The sequence below is a fragment of the Oncorhynchus mykiss genome, chromosome 19, assembly GCF_013265735.2.
Source record: "Oncorhynchus mykiss isolate Arlee chromosome 19, USDA_OmykA_1.1, whole genome shotgun sequence".
Taxonomy (NCBI): domain Eukaryota; kingdom Metazoa; phylum Chordata; class Actinopteri; order Salmoniformes; family Salmonidae; genus Oncorhynchus; species Oncorhynchus mykiss.
In genome coordinates this window covers 49,821,254-49,841,223 of record NC_048583.1, presented here as the reverse complement: position 1 = coordinate 49,841,223, position 19,970 = coordinate 49,821,254, and the positions used below count along the sequence as shown (strand labels likewise).

At 44.5% G+C, this 19,970-nt stretch overlaps 1 protein-coding gene across 13 annotated transcripts in view; it reads right to left on the bottom strand.

Annotated features, from left to right (window-relative positions):
* Positions 1-19,970, bottom strand: part of LOC110498066 (myelin transcription factor 1-like protein) — a 171,778-nt gene that overhangs the window by 85,522 nt on the left and 66,286 nt on the right. For 10 of the 13 annotated variants that reach the window (XM_036954999.1, XM_036954998.1, XM_036955002.1 and 7 more), the window contains 3 exons: positions 18,966-19,020; positions 16,777-16,810; positions 13,313-13,375 (listed from right to left, as the gene is read on the bottom strand). In XM_036954999.1, the coding sequence (XP_036810894.1) occupies positions 13,313-13,375; positions 16,777-16,810; positions 18,966-19,020 (152 nt within the window). The remainder of the gene's footprint in view (positions 1-13,312; positions 13,376-16,776; positions 16,811-18,965; positions 19,021-19,970) is intronic. The other 3 variants (XM_036955001.1, XM_036955000.1, XM_036955008.1) reach the window with 1 other exon arrangement.

Below are 19,970 nucleotides of genomic sequence, written 5' to 3'. Positions count from 1 at the left end.
ATCCTGGCACTTTCTCCACGGTGAAGCATGGTGGTGGCAGCTGTGGGGATGTTTTTCATCGGTAGGGACTGTGAGACTAGTCAGGATCGAGTTAAAGATGAACTGAGCAAAGTACAGATTGATCCTTGATGAAAACCTGCTCCAGAGCACTGAGGACCTCAGACTTGTGTGAACGTTCACCTTCTAACAGGACAACGACCCTAAGCACACAGCCAAGACAACACAGGAGTGGCTTCGGAACAACTCTTTGAATGTCCTTGAGTGGCACATCCAGAGCCCGGACTTGAACCCGATCAAACATCTCTGAAGAGACCTGAAAATAGCTGTACTCCCCATCCAACCTGACAGAGGTTGAGAGGATCTGCAGAGAAGATTGGGAGAAACTCCCCAAATAAAGGTGTGCCAAGCTTGTAACGTCATACCAAAGAAGACTCAAGGCTGTAGTTGCTGCCAAAGATGCTTCAACAAAGTTCTGAGTAAAGGGTCTCAATACTTATGTACATGTAATAGTTCAGTTGTTATTATACATACATTTGCAAAAATGTAAAAACATTTATTTTTGCTTTATCATCATTTATAAAAATAAGGCTGTAACCTAACAACATGTGGAAAAAGTCAAGGGGTCTGAATACTTTTTATTTATGGGGTGGGAACCCTGCGCTATTTAACGTCTCCAAGGTAGTAATAGTCACGAAGGCCTTTAGGGAGTGAACAGTGTTTCAGTATGCACTGTGCATCTTGATATCCTGCTTTCCAAATATGGAGGATGGTTTTGTAGGGTGTGAGATAATGAGGGACAGTTAGAGATGATCTACAGATGTAGGATCTTAATTTGATCACTATTTTGTTTCTGAGAATTTTTCTGCATCCCAGAACTTTGTGATTTACATAAATTCTATGAAACCCGCAATAACACACAGTTAAATCAACAGTATTGCACTTTTCATGTAGCCTACTTTTGGCCAGCTAATAGCCTTACAGCCGATCAAGTAACATTATGGAAATAATGTTCGAATCCTGTTGCTTCCGGATTCTTTTTCTGTGACAATATAGGTCAAATTAAGATCCTAAATCTGTTACAGTGTCTTATTAACAAATAATAACACCAGTCATTTGCTTGTTACCTCGGCTGCCATCAATTATTCACAATTCACAGATTTACTCATCATTCATTTATTGAGCATCTTGTGCGGCCCAGGAACTAGTTCCCTCTTTGTGTGTGTGTGTGTGTGTGTATGTGTGTGTGTGTGTGTGTGTGTGTGTGTGCGCGGTTGTATGTGTGCGAGTGTGTGTGTGTGTGTGTGTGTGTGTGTGCGAGTGTGTGTGTGTGTGTGTGTGTGCGTAGGTAGGTACGTGTGTGTAGGTAAGTGTGTGTATACATGTGTGTGTGCTATCTCAGAGGACTGAATATGGCCTATTTCTGTTGAATAAAATATAATAATTTCAAGCCTTGCTGACATTTGTATATCAAATCAAATCAAATGTTATTTGTCACAAGCACCGTATACAACGGGTGACCTTACAGTGAAACGCTTACTTACAAGCCCTTAACCAACCATGCAGTTTTAAGGAAATACCCCCAAACAAGTAAGAGACGAGAAAGACAAATAATTATAGCGTGGCTATATACAGGGGGTGCCGGTACAGAGTCAATGTGCGGGGGCACCGGAGTCGAGGTAATTGAGGTAATATGTACATTTAGGCAGAGTTATTAAAGTGACTATGAATAGATAATAATGGAGAGTAGCAGCAACGTAGGGGGGGGGGGGGGGGGGGGGGGGGGCAATGCAAATAGTCTGGGTAGCCATTTGATTAGCTGTTCCGGAGTCATATGGCTTGGGGGTAGAAGCTGTTTAGAAGCCTCTTGGACCTAGATTTGGCGCTCCGGTAATGGTTGCCGTGCAGTCGCAGAGAGAACAGTCTATGACTAGGGTGGCTGGTATATTTGACCATTTTTAGGGCCTTCCTCTTACACCGCCTGGTATAGAGGTCCAGGATAGCAGGAAGCTTGGCCCCTTTGATGTACTGATGCAACCAGTCAGGATGCTCTCGATGGTGCAGCTGTAGAACCTTTTGAGGATCTGAGGACCCATGCCAAATCTTTTCAGTCTCCTGAGGGGAAATAGCTTTTGTTGTGCCCTCTTCACGACTGTCTTGGTGTGCTTGGACCATGTTAGTTTGTTGGTGATGTGGATGCCAATGAATTTGAAGCGCTCAACCTGCTCCACTACAGGCCGTCGATGAGAATGGGGGCGTGTTCGGTCCTCCTTTTACTGTAGTCCACAATCATCTCCTTTGTCTTGATAATGTTGAGGGAGAGGTTGTTGTCCTTGCACCACACGGTCAGGTCTCTGAACTCCTGTCTCATCATTGTCGGTGAACAGGCCTACCACTGTTGTGTCATCTGCAAACTTAATGATGGTGTTGGAGTCATGCCTGGCCGTGCAGTCATGTGTGAACAGGGAGTACAGGAGGGAACTGAGCACGCACCCCTGAGGGGCCCCCGTGTTGAGGTTCAGCATGGTGGATGTGTTGTTACCTACCCTTACCACCTGGGGTCAGCCCATCAGGAGGTCCAGGATCCAGTTGAAGAGGGAGATGTTTAGTCCCAGGGTCCTTAGCTTAGCGATGAGGTTTGAGGGCACAATGGTGTTGAACCCTGAGCTGTAGTCAATGTATAGCATTCTCAGTTAGGTGTTCCTTTTGTCCAGGTGTGGAAGGAGAGTGTGGAGTGTAATAGAGATGGCATCATCTGTGGATCTGTTGGTGCGGTATGCAAATTGGAGTGGGTCTAGGGTTTCTGGGATAATGGTGTGGATGTGAGCCATGACCAGCCTTTCAAAGCATTTGATGGCTACAGACATGAGTGCTACGGGTATGTAGTCATTTAGACAGGTTACCTTAGTGTTCTTGCGCACATGGACAATGGTGGTCTGCTTGAAACATGTTGGTATTACAAACTCAGACAGGGAGAGGTTGAACATGTCAGTGAAGACACTTGCCAGTTATACAGTACACGTCCTGGTAATCCGTCTGGCTCTCACATCGGCTGCAGAGAGCGTGATTATACAGTCGTCCGGAACAGCTGATGCTCTCATGCATGTTTCAGTGTTACTTGCATCGAAGCGAGCATAGAAGTTATTTAGCTCATCTGGTAGGCTCGTGTCACTGGGCAGCTCTCGGCTGTGTTTCCCTGTGTAGTCTGTAATAGTTTGCAAGCCCTGCCACATCAGACGAGCATCAGAGCCGGTTTAGTACGATTCGATCTTAGTCCTGTATTTACGCTTTGCCTGTTTGATGGTTCGTCTGAGGGAGTAGCGGGATTTCTTATAAGCTTCCGGGTTAGAGTCCCACTTCTTGAACTCGGCAGCTCTACCCTTTACCTCACTGTGAATGTTGCCTGTAATCTATGGCTTCTGGTTGGGGTATGTACTTACAGTCACTTTGGGAACGATGTCATCGATGCACTTATTAATGAAGCCAGTGACTGATGTGGTGTTCTCCTCAATGCCATCGGAGGAATCCCAGAACATATTCCAGTCTGTGCTAGCAAAACAGTCCTGTAACTTGATCGAGTCACTGTTGCTTTCCTGCTTTAATTTTAGCTTGCAAGCAGAAATCCGAAGGACAGAATTATGGTCAGATTTGCCAAATGAAGGATGAGGGAAAGCTTTGTATGCTTCTCTGTGTGTGGAGTAAAGGTGGTCTTTATGGAGTTTATTTCCCTCTGGTTGCACATTTAACATACTTAATGAGGTAAAACTGATTTAAGTTTCCCTGCATCAAAGTCCCCGGCCACTAGGAGCTCCACCTCTGGATGAGCATTTTCATGTTTGTTTATGACGGTATACAGCTCATTGAGTGCGGTTTTAGTGCCAGCATCTGTCTATGGTGGTATGTAAACATCTACGAAAAATACAGATGAAAACTCTCTCGGTAGATAGTGTGGTATACAGATTATCATGAGATACTCGACCTCAGGCGAGCAAAACCTTGAGGCTTCCTTAGATATCGTGCATCAGCTATTGTTTACAAATGTTCATAGGCCCCCGCCCCGTGTCTTACCAAAGGCTATTCTATCCTGCCGATAAAGTGTAGAACCCGCCCAGCTGTATGTTATTAATGGCATTGTTCAGCCACGACTCGGTGAAACATAAGATAGTACAGTTTTTAATGTTCCGTTTGTAGGAAATACGTGCTTTCAGTTCGTCCCATTTATTTTCCAGCGATTGAATGCTAGCTAGCAGAACAGAGGGCAAAGGCAGATTAGCCACTCGTTGCCTGATCCTCACAAGGCACCCTGATCTCTTACCGCTAAATCTCATTTTCCTTCCCCAACGAATGATGGGGATGAGGGCCTGTTCGGGATTTTGGAGTATATCCTTCCCATTCGACCAATTAAAGAAAAACTCTAAGTCCATTTCGAGGTGAGTAATCACTGTTCTGATGTCCAGAAGCTCTTTTCGGTCATAAGAGACGGTAGCATCAACACCATGTAGCAGCAAAAGAAGTTACGAACACTGCAAAGGAACAAACAAAATAGCACGGTTGGTTAAGAGCCAATAAAACAGCAGCCATCCCCTCATGCGCCATCTTCCCTGATCACATATATCTTTCTATGCATGGGAATACTTTGGAACTGATTTACTCATTTAAAATCACTAGGAGCTGATTTGCTGGCGGTTTCTTCACAGATAATTAATGCGTGATGAATTGCCCCCAAAAATTCAATGCATGCTCTCAGAGAAAAATAAACTGTAACCAACATATGTTTTTTACAAAACAGGAGGCAGCTAAAGGACTTTCATCAAATCCCTGTATGCCATGTTAACAGCATCAGCTATTAATGTTTTTTTTTATGTCCAACAATAATTTTCTGGTGTTTTCAGAAAACTTGGGGGGCAAAATAAAATCACCCTTGGGCCTCCAGTTAGGTAACCCAAGTGTATAGCCTGTGAGGTGTCACAGAGTGGGGACGCCTGTGGCCAGTCACACAGCCATTACTCTCTCCTTCCACTCTAATTGGGCTTTGTAGCTTCTCCTTCCTTCACCCCTTTTTAGAGGGGCTGATAAACAGCCTGGGATGAACTGAGAGCATTTATCTGACTTAATGACTCCACAGGGACCTGAAACAGGTTTACAGATCATCTCTCCATCCCCTCTCTCCTATCAGAGTGAAGGAGTAGGTATGAGAAGCAGATTGTTAGAAGATGTTCAGTTACACGGGTTATACTGGTACCCTGGCTGCTCAAGCATAGAGACACAGTGGTGTGAAATCAGCACCATGTCGATTGTATTTCAGCCATGATGTCCTTGCTGATGAAATTGTTGGGTTTGAGTGGCTACTCAGGGAGGTTTGCTGGTCTAGACTGTGAAGAAGGCTATGTGTGTGCATGTGTGTCTTGGTAGAGACACACAGTTCTAGCCACTCTCCTCTCATATGAAGGGTCTGAGCTGTGGGATCTCTCTCACTCTAGGGCTCTCTCGCCTGTTATTGGAGGCTCTCCGAATCAGAGAGGCAGACAGGCACTCGATGTGTGAGTGTGTGTGTGTGTGCGCGCATATGTGTGTGTGTGTGTGTGTGTGTGTGTGTGTGTGTGTGTGTGTGTGCGTGTGTGCGTGTGTGAGCGTGAGTGTGGTGTGCGTGTGTGCGCGCGTGCGTGTGTGTGTGCATGTGTATGGAATGTTTTTTTGTCTTTCTGTTTATTACTAGGTGTGTGCAGAGGTGATTAAATTGACAGTATTTGCAGAAATGTTCTACATACAGTGAAGTCGGAAGTTTACATACACTTAGGTTGGAGTCATTAAAACTAGTTTTTCAACCACTTCACACATTTCTTGTTAGCAAACCATAGTTTTGGAAAGTCAGTTTGGACATCTAATTTTTCCAACAATTGTTTACAGACAGATTATTTCACTTATAATTGACTGTATCACAATTCCAGTGGGTCAGAAGTTTACATACACTAAGTTGAATGTGCCATTAAACAGCTTGGAAAATTCCAGAAAAGGATGCCATGGCTTTAGAAGCTTCGGATAGGCTAAATGACATCATTTGAGTCAATTGGAGGTGTACCTGTAGATGTATTTCAAGGCCTACCTTCAAACTCAGTGCCTCTTTGCTTGACATCATGGGAAAATAAAAAGAAATCAGCCAAGTCTTCAGAAAGAAAATTGTAGACCTCTACAAGTCTGGTTCATCCTTGGGAGCAAATTCCAAACGCCTGAAGGTACCATGTTCATCTGTACAAACAAATGGTACGCAAGTATAAACACCATGGGACCATGCAGCTGTCATGCCACTCAGGAAGGAGTCGCATTCAGTATCCTAGAGACAGACATTCTTTGGTGCGCAAATCAATCCCAGAACAACAGCAAAGAACCTTTTGAAGATGCTGGAGGAAAGGTACAAAAGTGTCTATATCCACAGTAAAAAGAGTCCTATATCGACATTATCTGAAAGGCCGCTCAGCAAGGAAGAAGCCACTGCTCCAAAACTGCCATAAAACAGCCAGACAACGGTTTGCAACTGCACATGGGGATGAATATCATACTTTTTGGAGAAATGTCCTCTGGTCTGATGAAAGAAAAATAGAACTGTTTGACCATAATGAACATCGTTATGTTTGGAAGAAAAAGGGAGAGGCTTGCAAGCAAGAACACACACACCAAGAACACCATCCCGACCGTGATGCACGGGGGTGGTAGCATCATGTTGTGGGGGTGCTTTGCTGCAGGAGGGACTGGTGCACTTCACAAAATAGATGGCGTCATGAGGAAAGAAAATGATGTGGATGTATTGAAGCAACATCTCAAGACATCAGTCAGGAAGTTAAAGCTTGGTCGCAAATGGGTCTTCCAAATGGACAATGACCCCAAGCATATTTCCAAAGTTGTGGCAAAATGGCTTAAGGACAACAAAGTCAAGGTATTGGAGTGGCCATCACAAAGCCCTGACCTCAATCCCATAGAAAATTTGTGGGCAGAACAGAAAAGCTTGTGCGAGCAAGGAGGCCTACAAACCTGACTCAGTTACACCAGCTCTGTCAGGAGAAATGGGCCTAAATTCACCCAACGTATTGTGGGAAGCTTGTGGAAGATTATCTGAAACGTTAGACCCAAGTTAAACAATTTCAAGGCAATGCTACCAAATACTAATTGAGTGTATGTAAACTTCTGACCCTCTGGGAATGTGATGAATTAAATAAAAGCTGCATGAAAGCTGTGTGTGAGAGAATGTACATGTGTGTGTGTGCGTGCGTGCGTGTGTGTGTGTGCGTGCGTGCGTGCGTGCTTGTGTGTGTGTGTGTGTGTGCGTGCGTGTGTGCGCGTATGTGTGTGTGTGTGTGTGCGTGCGTGCCTTGCATGCGTGCGTGCGTGCGTGCGTGTGTGTGTGTGTGCGTGTGTTTGTGTGAGCGTATGTGTGTGTTACTCATGCTCACATCATCTCTGTGCTCTGTGGACCCACGCGGTTCAACCACTGCTTCTCGTCTCACATCCATTCTTTATTCATTATCCCTCCCTCCCTCCCTCCGAGTTAGAGGTCCTTCCTAATGTGTAATTTAGCTGCCACCGCTCTGTATTTCCAGCCTTGTCCCAGAAGGGCGTGTCCACCCCCGACACCATAGACACTGTCTGTCACTCAACCTTCCAGCCATTAAATGGGTTCAAAGCGAGAGTCATTATTAAGTATGGCCTGAGTGGGCGGGATCTACTGCCCTGCCCTGATGCTTTGGCAGGTTCATGCCATGAAAACTACTGCCGGTTTCGTCACAGATAATTAATGCGTGATGAATTGCCCCCAAAAATCCAATGCATGCTCTCAGAGAAAAATAAACTGTAACTAACATTTGTTTTTTATACAAAATAGGAGGAAAAATACAATTTTAATTAATTTTTTTAGCAGCTAAGGGACTTTCATCAAATCCCTGGATGCCATGTTAACAGCTTCAGCTATTAATGCTTTGTCTAAAAGAACATTGTCTAGTGATGTTTAGTCACACTAAGAGTGAGCCACACCAGGCATGAGAGAATCCTGCTGTATTTCTGTTGTCTTAATTACAGCAGCCAGCCAATAATCTATCAGTGTTGAGACATGATGAGAGTTGACTAATCTAAAACGGCTGGCCAAACTATCCTGCCATGGACCTGTTATTATTGCCATCCAACATTCCCACCCCATTACCCTCTAACCAAAGATATGTCTGTTGGAATGACATTATTACACTTGGTCAGCTCCATGAATAAACTCCTGACCCTGCAGTTATATAACAGAGAGATCCATTGAAGCCCAGTCATTTCGTAAAAACAGGCTACAGACAGACAGAGACCATGGTTTACTGGGACTGCATGGAACCATCTGCCAGGGTGTGTGAACAGTCTTATATTATGGCATTTCTGAGTCTGCAGCACGCATTCAAAGGCTGTGTGAATTGCTGTGAGCGTAACAAGAGGAGAGAGGATATCGCTGGCACGCCTGTGCAGAGAGCGGAGAAAGGGACTAATTAACATATTAATGATCCCACCTTCTTAGAGCTTCTGTCGGATAGTCAGAACACTTTGATAAGAATACAAATGAGTGCGGCACCATCTGAAGGAGAAATTAGCTGCCGGAGATTGACGAACGTGAGAGAGAATGAGAGAAAGGGAGAGGGGATGAGAGTGGGGGAGATGGGGGACAGAGAGAAGAGAAAAAGAGGAGAGTGAGGGAGAAGGAAGATGGAGAGTAAGGAAGATGGGCGGAGAGCAAGAGATAAGGAGAGAGAGAGAGAGAGAGAGAGAGAGAGAGAGAGAGAGAGAGAGAGAGAGAGAGAGAGAGAGTGTTTGAGCAAGGAAGTCTTAGCCAGGTGTGCTGATGGATTGAGCCTTCCTTGTTTGATTTATTTATCTTGAATTATCCGTTGAGCAAAGCACTGGCTGGTGGGATAGACACGTCACAATGAGAGGAGGAGTCTGTCTTTTCTTTGTTTGTGAGAGAGAAAGAAAGAGAGAAAAGAGAGATGGTAAAATACCGCACGACTATGCTGCGTTCTCCATACTCCACCGCCTCTCTCTCTCACTCTCTCTGTGCTGATATAAAGATCAATATGGTACAGATTGCTGCTGTCTATCAACTATACAGTGACTTCCAAGATGGCTGCCAGGCCTAAGCCAGCGGGTTGCCAGCCTCTGAGGGAGTTTGAGTAATGAACCCATCCATACAAGGGCAAGTAATTATAACAGACAAATTCCTCTCTTTCACACACAATTGAAAGCCTGGCACGTGACCAGTGTGGGAGATTTCTCTGTGAAATCTTAGTGTGTGTGTGTGTGTGTGTGTGTGTGTGTGTGTGTGTGTGTGTGTGTGTGTGTGTGTGTGTGTGTGTGTGTGTGTGTGTGTGTGTGTGTGTGTGTGTGTGTGTGTGTGTGTGTGTGTGTGTGTGTGTGTTTGTGTGTGTGTGTGTGTGTGACTTGTGAATAGTTAAGTTGGGGATTCACTGACACGGTCATCACATTCCACAATGATGTTGAATAATTAAAATGTTTCATTAACTGGATCATTTCCTGCATGGCCATGCTTTAGCTCTGACACCGACGATTAAAGCTTGCTCTAAAACAACGGCTCTCTCATTTCACTAACCAGAAGACAGAGGAAACCTGTGTCTCAACATGGACAGAGTTAGAAGAGGTAGCTAGTAAAGACAGTTCAAAAGAACAGTACGCACATCCAAAACTGTCCACATGTGCAGGGAACAACAATTCCCCAGGGAAAGCTGATAAATACACACCAACATAATACTGCATAGTTTTATCAGGCCTAACTAAGGTTTAGTAATGATACACCTTCCTCAATTGTTTTGAACATTTCAGCTGAAGAGGAGAGAACTACTCTGCCTGTATTTAATAAGCTAGAAATGCACATTTAGTCTAACAAACCTTCTGTTGATGTGATCATTCTGATGGAGTCTGTGGTAATATCCTAATGATCCATAAGCATAGTGTTTGTAATGATACGGTACCAACGTAGGACAACCACAAGCTAGTTAGCATACATTGGTGGTCACCAAAACAAGCTGATTTTTTAAAAACATTACTTAATTTTTTTTTATTAACCTTATAAAAATAGTTCTGTAGGAATTACATTTGTTCAGTAGGCCTAATACATTTTTCACAGAATATTGGCTATATGCCTTGCATTGTCAATAATGTTATTCTCAGACCATATTATTTTTCAAAACTTGAGCTTTGATAACAAAATAGATCAGCATAAATGGAAATAATTAGCAAACAATTTGCTTTAATATTTTACTTAACTGATGCATCTGGCAGTGGAGGCTCCTCCTCAGAGGAAGGGGAGGACCATCCTCGTAATTGAAATTCATTTTTAAAAATCATATAGTGAAATTCAAAAAGTTATCCTTTTTAGATAAAACTATATCAAATATTATCACGTTACCAAATAATTGATTAAAACACACAGTTTTGCAATGAAGGTCAACATTAGCCTCCACAGCATTCTGTAGGATAACACCATGGTGTAGCCGGAGGACAGCTAGTTTCCATCCTCTTCTGGGTACATTGACTTCAATACAAAACCTAGGAGGCTCATGGTTCTTACCCCCTTCCATAGACTTACACAGTAATTATGACAATTTCCGTGACATCCTCAAATCCATCAGAGCTCTTGCAGCATGAACTGACATGGTGTCCACACAATCATATTATCAGAGAATTAATCTAGTACTGAAAGCATAAACTACAGCTAGCTAGCTCTGCAGTGCATAAAATGTGGTGAGTAGTTGACTCAAAGAGAGAGAAAGACAATAGTTCAAATTAATTTCTTCAGAAATTAAGGAGCAACAAGAGAGAGCTAGCTATATTTCGTTGTATTTTTTAAAAACTTTCACTTACTTAGCTAGCGAATGCAGCTAGCTAGTTTAGCCTACTAAAACACCCGGCTCAAACAGAGAGGGATGCTAAGTTAGCTTGCTGGCTATAGGTATCCAACACTGGAACTCTTCCAAGTCAAGGTAAACTTGTAGTTTTATTAATTAAATTGCCACCAGGGGCCGCCAGTGTAACTGCTAAACTGCTTGCTGCTGACTGTACACTATACTTTATGATCGTGGCATTAGTTCTTGTGGCTATGTTGACTGTGACATTAATATGGTGACAACGATGTGTAGCAGTTCAATTGTATGATATGAAGGTTTGGCTTGGAAAGTATTTTTTGCCTGGTCACAGACAGCTGATGTGTTGTACACTGAAGTCCACAAGTGAAGGGAAAAGGTGAGAGGAGGCGAGCGCATAGATGCAAGAAGGATCACAGGAATCATGCTGTTTGTATGTGGCTATAATGAAAGTGAACTGTGTTTGCGTGTGGTCACAGGTGCATTCATTCCACCGATTCGGTTGAAAAATATTTCTTAAACGTAAGTAAACAGAATGAAATGGGGATAAACATACTTGAATTTGTCCAATAATTTGCAACTGTTGGACTAATGATTACACCCTAGATCAGTTACATATATGCACCTTATTTTATTCATAGGCTAGGTTTTAGCCCCCTCATGATGGGTATAGGGAAAATGTTAGTATAATGTAGTAGCCTCAACCTATCGTTGTTACATTGATCTGGGTGAATGGAATATGAATGACAGTCATCCAATATGCTGTAATAGAAATAAGGCCATGCTCACAATTTTTTTTTATCGTCCTCCTTCATCTTGAACGGCACCTACCGCCACTAATCTGGTGGTCATGCTTCCAAGACAACTGGGCATTCTGAAAGAAAACTAGGTCAAATCATGACGTTAGTGATCCTCAGGTCGGAAAGTCAGAGCTCTATTAGTTTCTGACTTGGAATTCCGAGTTGGATGACCACTCAAATTGATTTTCCAGTCGGATATCATTTCTTTCCTAGTTGTCTTGAACGCACTGAAGTCAGAGATTTCCAAGTTCCCAGTTGTTTTGAACGCGGCATTAGTCTCAGGGGAGGTAGATTACAGCAGAAGGTCAGCCTCTCACGGTCCCTGCTCTCTCCTTTCCTCTGGTGAGACTGACCAGAGAGAGAGGACACCGTCTTTCACCTGATGACCAAACTCGAGTTGCACCTCATCTGCCTCATGCACAAATTCATGTTGTTCGTAGAGAAAGTGAAATATTCCTCAATATTAAAATAGACACGACGAGCTGCTAATAATAATTGGACTATCGATACACATGGCTACTCAGTCATTGCAGCTGCAGCACTAGTGGAAGTAGGGCGAAGGGCATTTTATGTTTTGTAATAGTGTTAAACAGTGCTGAATAAAAACTTAAACATGAACTCACTCATAGAAACATCAGCTCTTCGCTGTATTATTTGACAGACTGGCTCTGGTCATGGTTTTTTAAATGATGAAATCTCATGTAGACTCCTATCAAACTTTGCTGTGGCCAGGGTCGTGGAAGCTGTAGGCACAGTGATTTGAGTTATCCGATTGGCCAGCGCAGTAGGCGCACTCGATTTAGCCACAGAGCTATCTGTCCGCTGCGTAGGCGGAGTTTGTCTTTTCAGACAAATTAAATGGTCCAAAACGGGAACACTTTGCCTGCCAGGTGTGCAGGGCTTCTGAATCAAGTGCACCTACCGCCTACAGCACAACACGAATAAAAAGCGCAAGCCTTTATCTTTGGATTTTCTACAGAAATGTGTGGTTATCGTCTAGGAATGTCTTAAAGATTGACCAGTCGAACTCAATCGACCGGTAGGTGACCACTGGCATATATGTATACATAAAAGTATGACAACCACAAGCTAGTTACAGTAGCATACTGTACATGTATACATAAACATATTCATAGGAAAGTCACAGCCTTAATCTGAAATGGGGGGATTCTACCAAGCCATAATTAGTAGAAGCCCAAAGCTTCCAGTTATGCAAGGCAGCAGCCCACTCCTTGTCCGAATGGGGAAATGGGATTAGTTCACAATGATCCTGGTATTTTTAGAACAAAGGAGAGGAAATAGAACACAGGCATGTATTTTAAAGAGGAGAGAGAGAGATCCTTCCATTTTGAGTGCCTGTTTATAAGGAGATTTATGGAGAGCTTATACAATATAAAATGATTAGCATATCCCACTGTAAATATGCAAATGACAAAGGGATGAGAATAAATATTTGTGCTTTAACCTGTCCATCAAACCGAGCTGTGAAAATGACCATGGTAGGCTATCGGAATTTGTTTCAATAAAGGATATTCTAGTTTTATTTTTTGGAAAATCATTAGTGAAAAGTGGAGAAAATGGTTAATCCACAACTAAAATAGGACTAAAGGGAGACCGTTTTACCTTCGATGTCTTGCATATTTGCCGCTGACGTGTCCACTCCCATCACAGCCTTGTGTAGGACAGCTGAGAAGACACAAAAACACCCACTGAGTATGCACACAACTCATCGTTCTCCACCCTTCTCTTTTTCCATCACTGAGTATGCACACAACTCACCGTTCTCCACCCTTCTCTTTTTCCATCACTGAGTATGCACACAACTCACCGTTCTCCACCCTTCTCTTTTTCCATCACTGAGTATGCACACAACTCACCGTTCTCCACCCTTCTCTTTTTCCATCACTGAGTATGCACACAATTCACCGTTCTCCACCCTTCTCTTTTTCCATCACTGAGTATGCACATAACTCACCGTTCTCCACCCTTCTCTTTTTCCATCACTGAGTATGCACACAATTCACCGTTCTCCACCCTTCTCTTTTTCCATCACTGAGTATGCACATAACTCACCGTTCTCCACCCTTCTATTTTTCCATCACTGAGTATGCACACAACTCACCGTTCTCCACCCTTCTCTTTTTCCATCACTGAGTATGCACATAACTCACCGTTCTCCACCCTTCTCTTTTTCCATCACTGAGTATGCACACAATTCACCGTTCTCCACTCTTCTCTTTTTCCATCACTGAGTATGCACATAACTCATCGTTCTCCACCCTTCTCTTTTTCCATCACTGAGTATGCACACAACTCACCGTTCTCCACCCTTCTCTTTTTCCATCACTGAGTATGCACATAACTCACCGTTCTCCACCCTTCTCTTTTTCCATCACTGAGTATGCACACAATTCACCGTTCTCCACCCTTCTCTTTTTCCATCACTGAGTATGCACACAACTCACCGTTCTCCACCCTTCTCCTTTTCCATCACTGAGTATGCACATAACTCACCGTTCTCCACCCTTCTATTTTTCCATCACTGAGTATGCACACAACTCACCGTTCTCCACCCTTCTCTTTTTCCATCACTGAGTATGCACACAACTCACCGTTCTCCACCCTTCTCTTTTTCCATCACTGAGTATGCACACAACTCACCGTTCTCCACCCTTCTCTTTTTCCATCACTGAGTATGCACATAACTCACCGTTCTCCACCCTTCTCTTTTTCCATCACTGAGTATGCACATAACTCACCGTTCTCCACCCTTCTCTTTTTCCATCACTGAGTATGCACACAACTCACCGTTCTCCACCCTTCTCTTTTTCCATCACTGAGTATGCACACAACTCACCGTTCTCCACCCTTCTCCTTTTCCATCACTGAGTATGCACACAACTCACCGTTCTCCACCCTTCTCTTTTTCCATCACTGAGTATGCACATAAGTCACCGTTCTCCACCCTTCTATTTTTCCATCACTGAGTATGCACACAACTCACCGTTCTCCACCCTTCTCTTTTTCCATCTATCGATCTACACATATTCAGTTCAATTTCTGTTTTCTACTTCACACTTGGATTTTATTGGATTTTGCTCCCCTTTGCAATCGTATCATCTCTCTAACTTTACTCTAGAAACAATGCACTCCTATTTTACTCCAACACTACACGTACAGTAGAGCCCTCTTATTGTACTTCACACTTCAGTCTGGTCTTACTGCTCCACCTACAGATGTAGGATCTTCATTTGAGCCAGTTTGCTACAGCAGGAACATAATCCAGCAGCAACAGGAAATGTGAATTAATATGTGGATTAGAATTTATGGAATTATTTTCTAGGGCAAATCAAGATAGACATTTTAAAATGGAAATTACAAAGTTTAGAAGCCTTAATACACTACAAGTGTGCATTTCCTGCTGGGCAGCATGGGAGAAAACCCTTTACAATATCACAGTGGCATATCTGCCCAGACCAGCAAGACCCACCACGCAAAATCAAACGTATTTGTCCTGACGACTATCAGCTCTCTGAGGAGCGACGCCATTGAGCAGCATTATTGGCATTATGGATGCTTCGGCCTGGAGATAGGCTGACCATCGATCTGCTGATTAATTGATATCTGCAGGCAGCGGTGGAGAAAGCAGATAGGGAGATGGAGCCCATGGAGAGGGAGAGAGAGAGAGAGAGAGAGAGAGAGAGAGAGAGAGAGAGAGAGAGAGAGAGAGAGAGAGAGAGAGAAAGAGAGAGAGAGAGAGAGAGAGAGAGAGAGAGAGGGAGAGAGAGAGAGAAGAAGAGATGGTGATAGATAAAAAAGAAAGAAAGAAAGAAAGAAAGAAAGAAAGTGAGAGAGAGAGAGAGGTATAGATGGGGTAGCCACACTATCTGAAAGAGCTATACTGTAGGTGGCAAGGTGGGCTATTCTTTATTGATACAGGTGGGCCCAGAATGTTATCTCTGAAGAAACCTTCTCCTAGCCTGTGAAGGACAAAATAATATCCAAGGATAAGAGTAAGTAGAGGACATCTGAGAGTAGTACATCAAAAACATGGGTATATGCCTATATACTGTACACTCTTAGAAAAAGGGTTCCAAAACAATTATTCTGATGTCCCCATAGGATAACCATTTTTGGATCCAGGTAGTACCCTTTTGGGTTCCATTTCTAACCCTCTGTGGAAGGGGTTCCTTCTGGAACCAAAAAGGGTTCTTCAAAAGGTTCTATCGGGACAGCCAAAGAATCCTTTAAGGTTAAAGATAGCACATTTTTTCTAAGAGTGCTGTATATATGAGATTATGAATATGATGCTGTTCTGAAATTCTCATCTTATAAAAGTATATTTGAACCAGGTTTAAACGGCCACATACAAGACGTACACAAGACAACTCTTAGTGGATAACTGAACACCAAAGTAGGGTTGTCCATCGATACAGGGAGATTCAGGGAGATACAGGGAGATTCAGGGAGATTCAGGGAGATCCATCAATTGGTTTCATGGTGTAGCACATGTCATTTAATCAACTTAGTAGGGAGTGGGACAACACACTGCAAGGGTCAATTCAGGATCATCTTACAGCCACTGTATTGACAGGATTTAACATTTGAACAGCCAGGATAAAGATTGCAGTTATAGTGGTTCTAAATAAGTTAGATTTGCTCATTATTTACTGCTGATAGGGTTTGTCAGAATAGATAGAAAAATAGAGAGAAATTAGATACGAGACAGAAAAGAGGAGAGATAGAGAAAGAGTCATTATGACAGAGACGTGAGTGACTAAGGGAGTGACTAAGGGAGTGACTAAGGGAGAGAAAGAAAGAGATGAGAAGAAAAGAGAGAGGAAGCAGAAGCAAGTGGCATGCTGAGTAAATGGCATCGCTCCTGTCTGAAGAGGTGATTTTAGTGCTCATCTCTCACTACACACTGAGAGCCTGGGAGTGCTCCACATCCATTATCAGCCCTAGTGGCCTTCCATCTCTCAGCCTCTCTCCCGCTCCCTCTCTCTCTCTCTCTCTTTCCCTCCCCATCTCTCCCTCTTTCACTCACAAGGGGGAAGCCGGAAAGGCAGGTGAACAGAAATACTGACCTGAACAGCTCTGGTATCGCTGGTTCCACAGGCACTGAGAAATACAGGCAGAGAGAGGGATGGGAGAGAGGGATGGGAGAGAGGGATGGGAGAGAGGGATAGGCAGAGAGAGAGGGGAGAGAGGGATCGGCATAGAGAGAGAGGAGAGAGGGAATGGAGAGAGGGATAGGAGAGAGGGATGGGCAGAGAGAGAGGGGAGAGAGAGGGGAGAGAGGGATGACAGAGAGAGGGGAGAGAGAGTGATGGGAGAGAGGGATCGGCAGAGAGAAAGGGGAGAGAGGGATGGAAGAGAGGGATAAGCAGAGAGAGGGGAGAGAGAGAGATGGGAGAGAGAGATCGGAAGAGAGAAAGGGGAGAGAGAGAGATGGGAGAGAGGGATCAGCAGAGAGAAAGGGGAGAGAGGGATGGAAGAGAGGGATAAGCAGAGAGAGGGGAGAGAGGGATGGAAGAGAGGGATAAGCAGAGAGAGGGGAGAGAGGGAAGGGAGAAAGGGATCGGCAGAGAGAAGGGAGAGAGAGAGATCGGCAGAGAGAAAGGGGCGAGAGAGAGATGGGAGAAAGGGGAGAGAGGGATGGAAGAGAGGGATAAGCAGAGAGAGGGGAGAGAGGGAAGGGAGAAAGGGATCGGCAGTGAGAGGGGAGAGAGAGAGATGGGAGAGAGAGATCGGCAGAGAGAAAGGGGAGAGAGGGATGGAAGAGAGAGATAAGCAGAGAGAGGGGAGAGGTGGAAGGGAGAAAGGGATCGGCAGAGAGAGGGGAGAAAGAGAGATGGGGGAGAGAGATCGGCAGAGAGAAAGGGGAGAAAGGGATGGAAGAGAGGGATAAGCAGAGAGAGGGGAGAGAGGGAAGGGAGAAAGGGATCGGCAGAGAGAGGGGAGAGAGAGATGGGAGAGAGAGATCGGCAGAGAGAGGGGAGAGAGGGAAAGGAGAAAGGGATTGGCAGAGAGAGGGGAGAGAGGGAGATGGGAGAGAGAGATCGGCAGAGAGAAAAGGGAGAAAGGGATGGAAGAGAGGGATAAGCAGAGAGAGGGGAGAGAGGGAGATGGGAGAGAGAGATCGGCAGAGAGAAAGGGGAGAAAGGGGTGGAAGAGAGGGATAAGCAGAGAGAGGGGAGAGAGGGATGGAAGAGAGGGATAAGCAGAGAGAGGGAAGGGAGAAAGGGATCGGCAGAGAGAAGGGAGAGAGAGAGATCGGCAGAGAGAAAGGGGAGAGAGAGATGGGAGAAAGGGGAGAGAGGGATGGAAGAGAGGGATAAGCAGAGAGAGGGGAGAGAGGGAAGGGAGAAAGGGATCGGCAGAGAGAGGGGAGAGAGAGAGATGGGAGAGAGAGATCGGCAGAGAGAAAGGGGAGAGAGGGATGGAAGAGAGAGATAAGCAGAGAGAGGGGAGAGAGGGAAGGGAGAAAGGGATCGGCAGAGAGAGGGGAGAGAGAGAGATGGGGGAGAGAGATCGGCAGAGAGAAAGGGGAGAAAGGGATGGAAGAGAGGGATAAGCAGAGAGAGGGGAGAGAGGGAAGGGAGAAAGGGATCGGCAGAGAGAGGGGAGAGAGAGAGATGGGAGAGAGAGAGATCGGCAGAGAGAGGGGAGAGAGGGAAGGGAGAAAGGGATCGGCAGAGAGAGGGGAGAGAGAGAGAGGGGAGAGAGGGAAGGGAGAAAGGGATCGGCAGAGAGAGAGGAGAGAGAGGGATGGGGGAAAGAGGAGAGAGAGAGGGGAGAGAGATGGGAGAGAGGGATGGGGAGAAAATAAAGAGAGTGAGGGGAAGCGAAAGGAAAAGAGTGATCACTATATCATAAAATCATGCTTTCATCAGGGTTAAAAACAATACATTCAATGTAGGCAGGCACAATAACATGATATATTAGGCTGGATAGACTGCCTGGATAATGTCTGGTATTGGAGGGCTGGTGAGGTGAGAGACAGTGGGAGGAGAAGAGCTGAGTCCTGAGAAGTATAGTTTGGAATGTGTGATAAGAGAGCTGTGTGTGTGTATGTGTGCGTGTTTGTGCGTGCGTGCGCGTATGTGTGTGCGTGTGTGTGTGTGTGTGTGTGTGTGTGTGTGTGTGTGTGTGTGTGTGTGTGTGTGTGTGTGTGTGTGTGTGTGTGTGTGTGTGTGTGTGTGTGTGTGTGTGTGTTTGGGGTAAGGTCCCCCTGAGTAGCACCCTCAGTGAGTTGAGGAGAGTGCAGACGCACCTCGGGTACCTTTGGAGCGTGTTCGATGGCGCTTCTCATCTGCATCCACCTCCATCTGCAAAGGAGATACAAACAGACAGTCAGAGATAGAAGCACTACCAGGTGCCAAGAGAAGACTGACTTTGTGGGCCTGGCTCCTGGGTTTGTCTGTCTGTCACTCTCTCTTATGAACACACACACAACGATTCATCGAGAGAGTAATTGCCTGATGTCAAACCTTTACAGTTTTAGACACTGTGAAATGACATTTATTTAAACGATTTCTAAATGTAGACTTAGCCAGGTGCTAATGTCACCCAAACGTTTGCTTCATGGTGCTTTGGAAGATGTATGCAAATGTACTGGGAATAGAAATGCATAATTGCATTGGTTCTTCTTCTGGTCCATATTTGTGTATGGATTATGATATTCCATCTCTCCCCAACACAGTCACGTTTCTCCATTAAAGTGCACCTGTACTACGCTCTGCATAAAGGTGTCATCTTAGCTTTATGCCACTTGGCACATTGCTCAAACAAAGTGAAATGAATACAGCCAGGTCACCTGTGATACAAGTCAGTATTCAACGTCCATCCATGGCTGAGGACGTCGGGAGATGATGTGGAAACAGACCACTCAGGGCAACACGCCACTAAGGGCAACTGTTACCTTCAAGTAGGTTTGGGTTTTACCAGGGCGTTGGGGATGGGGATGGTAGATGGGTGTAAGCATCTGCCTCTGTCCCTGATTAGCCAGACATCTGATTCCAAAGGTTGCTATTTCAAATCGAGCGATAGAAAGTTATTTTTGAGATTTTTGTTTTAAGCCTATCCCAAACCTGAACCCTTATCTTAATCATTCAGGGTTAATAACAAACTTAAGATTTCGGGGTTAATGCCTAAACTTAAGATTTCGGGGGTTAATGCCTAAACTTAAGATTTCGGGGGTTAATGCATAAACTTAAGATTTCGAGGTTAATGCCTAAACTTAAGATTTCGGGGTTAATGCCTAAATTTAAGATTTCGG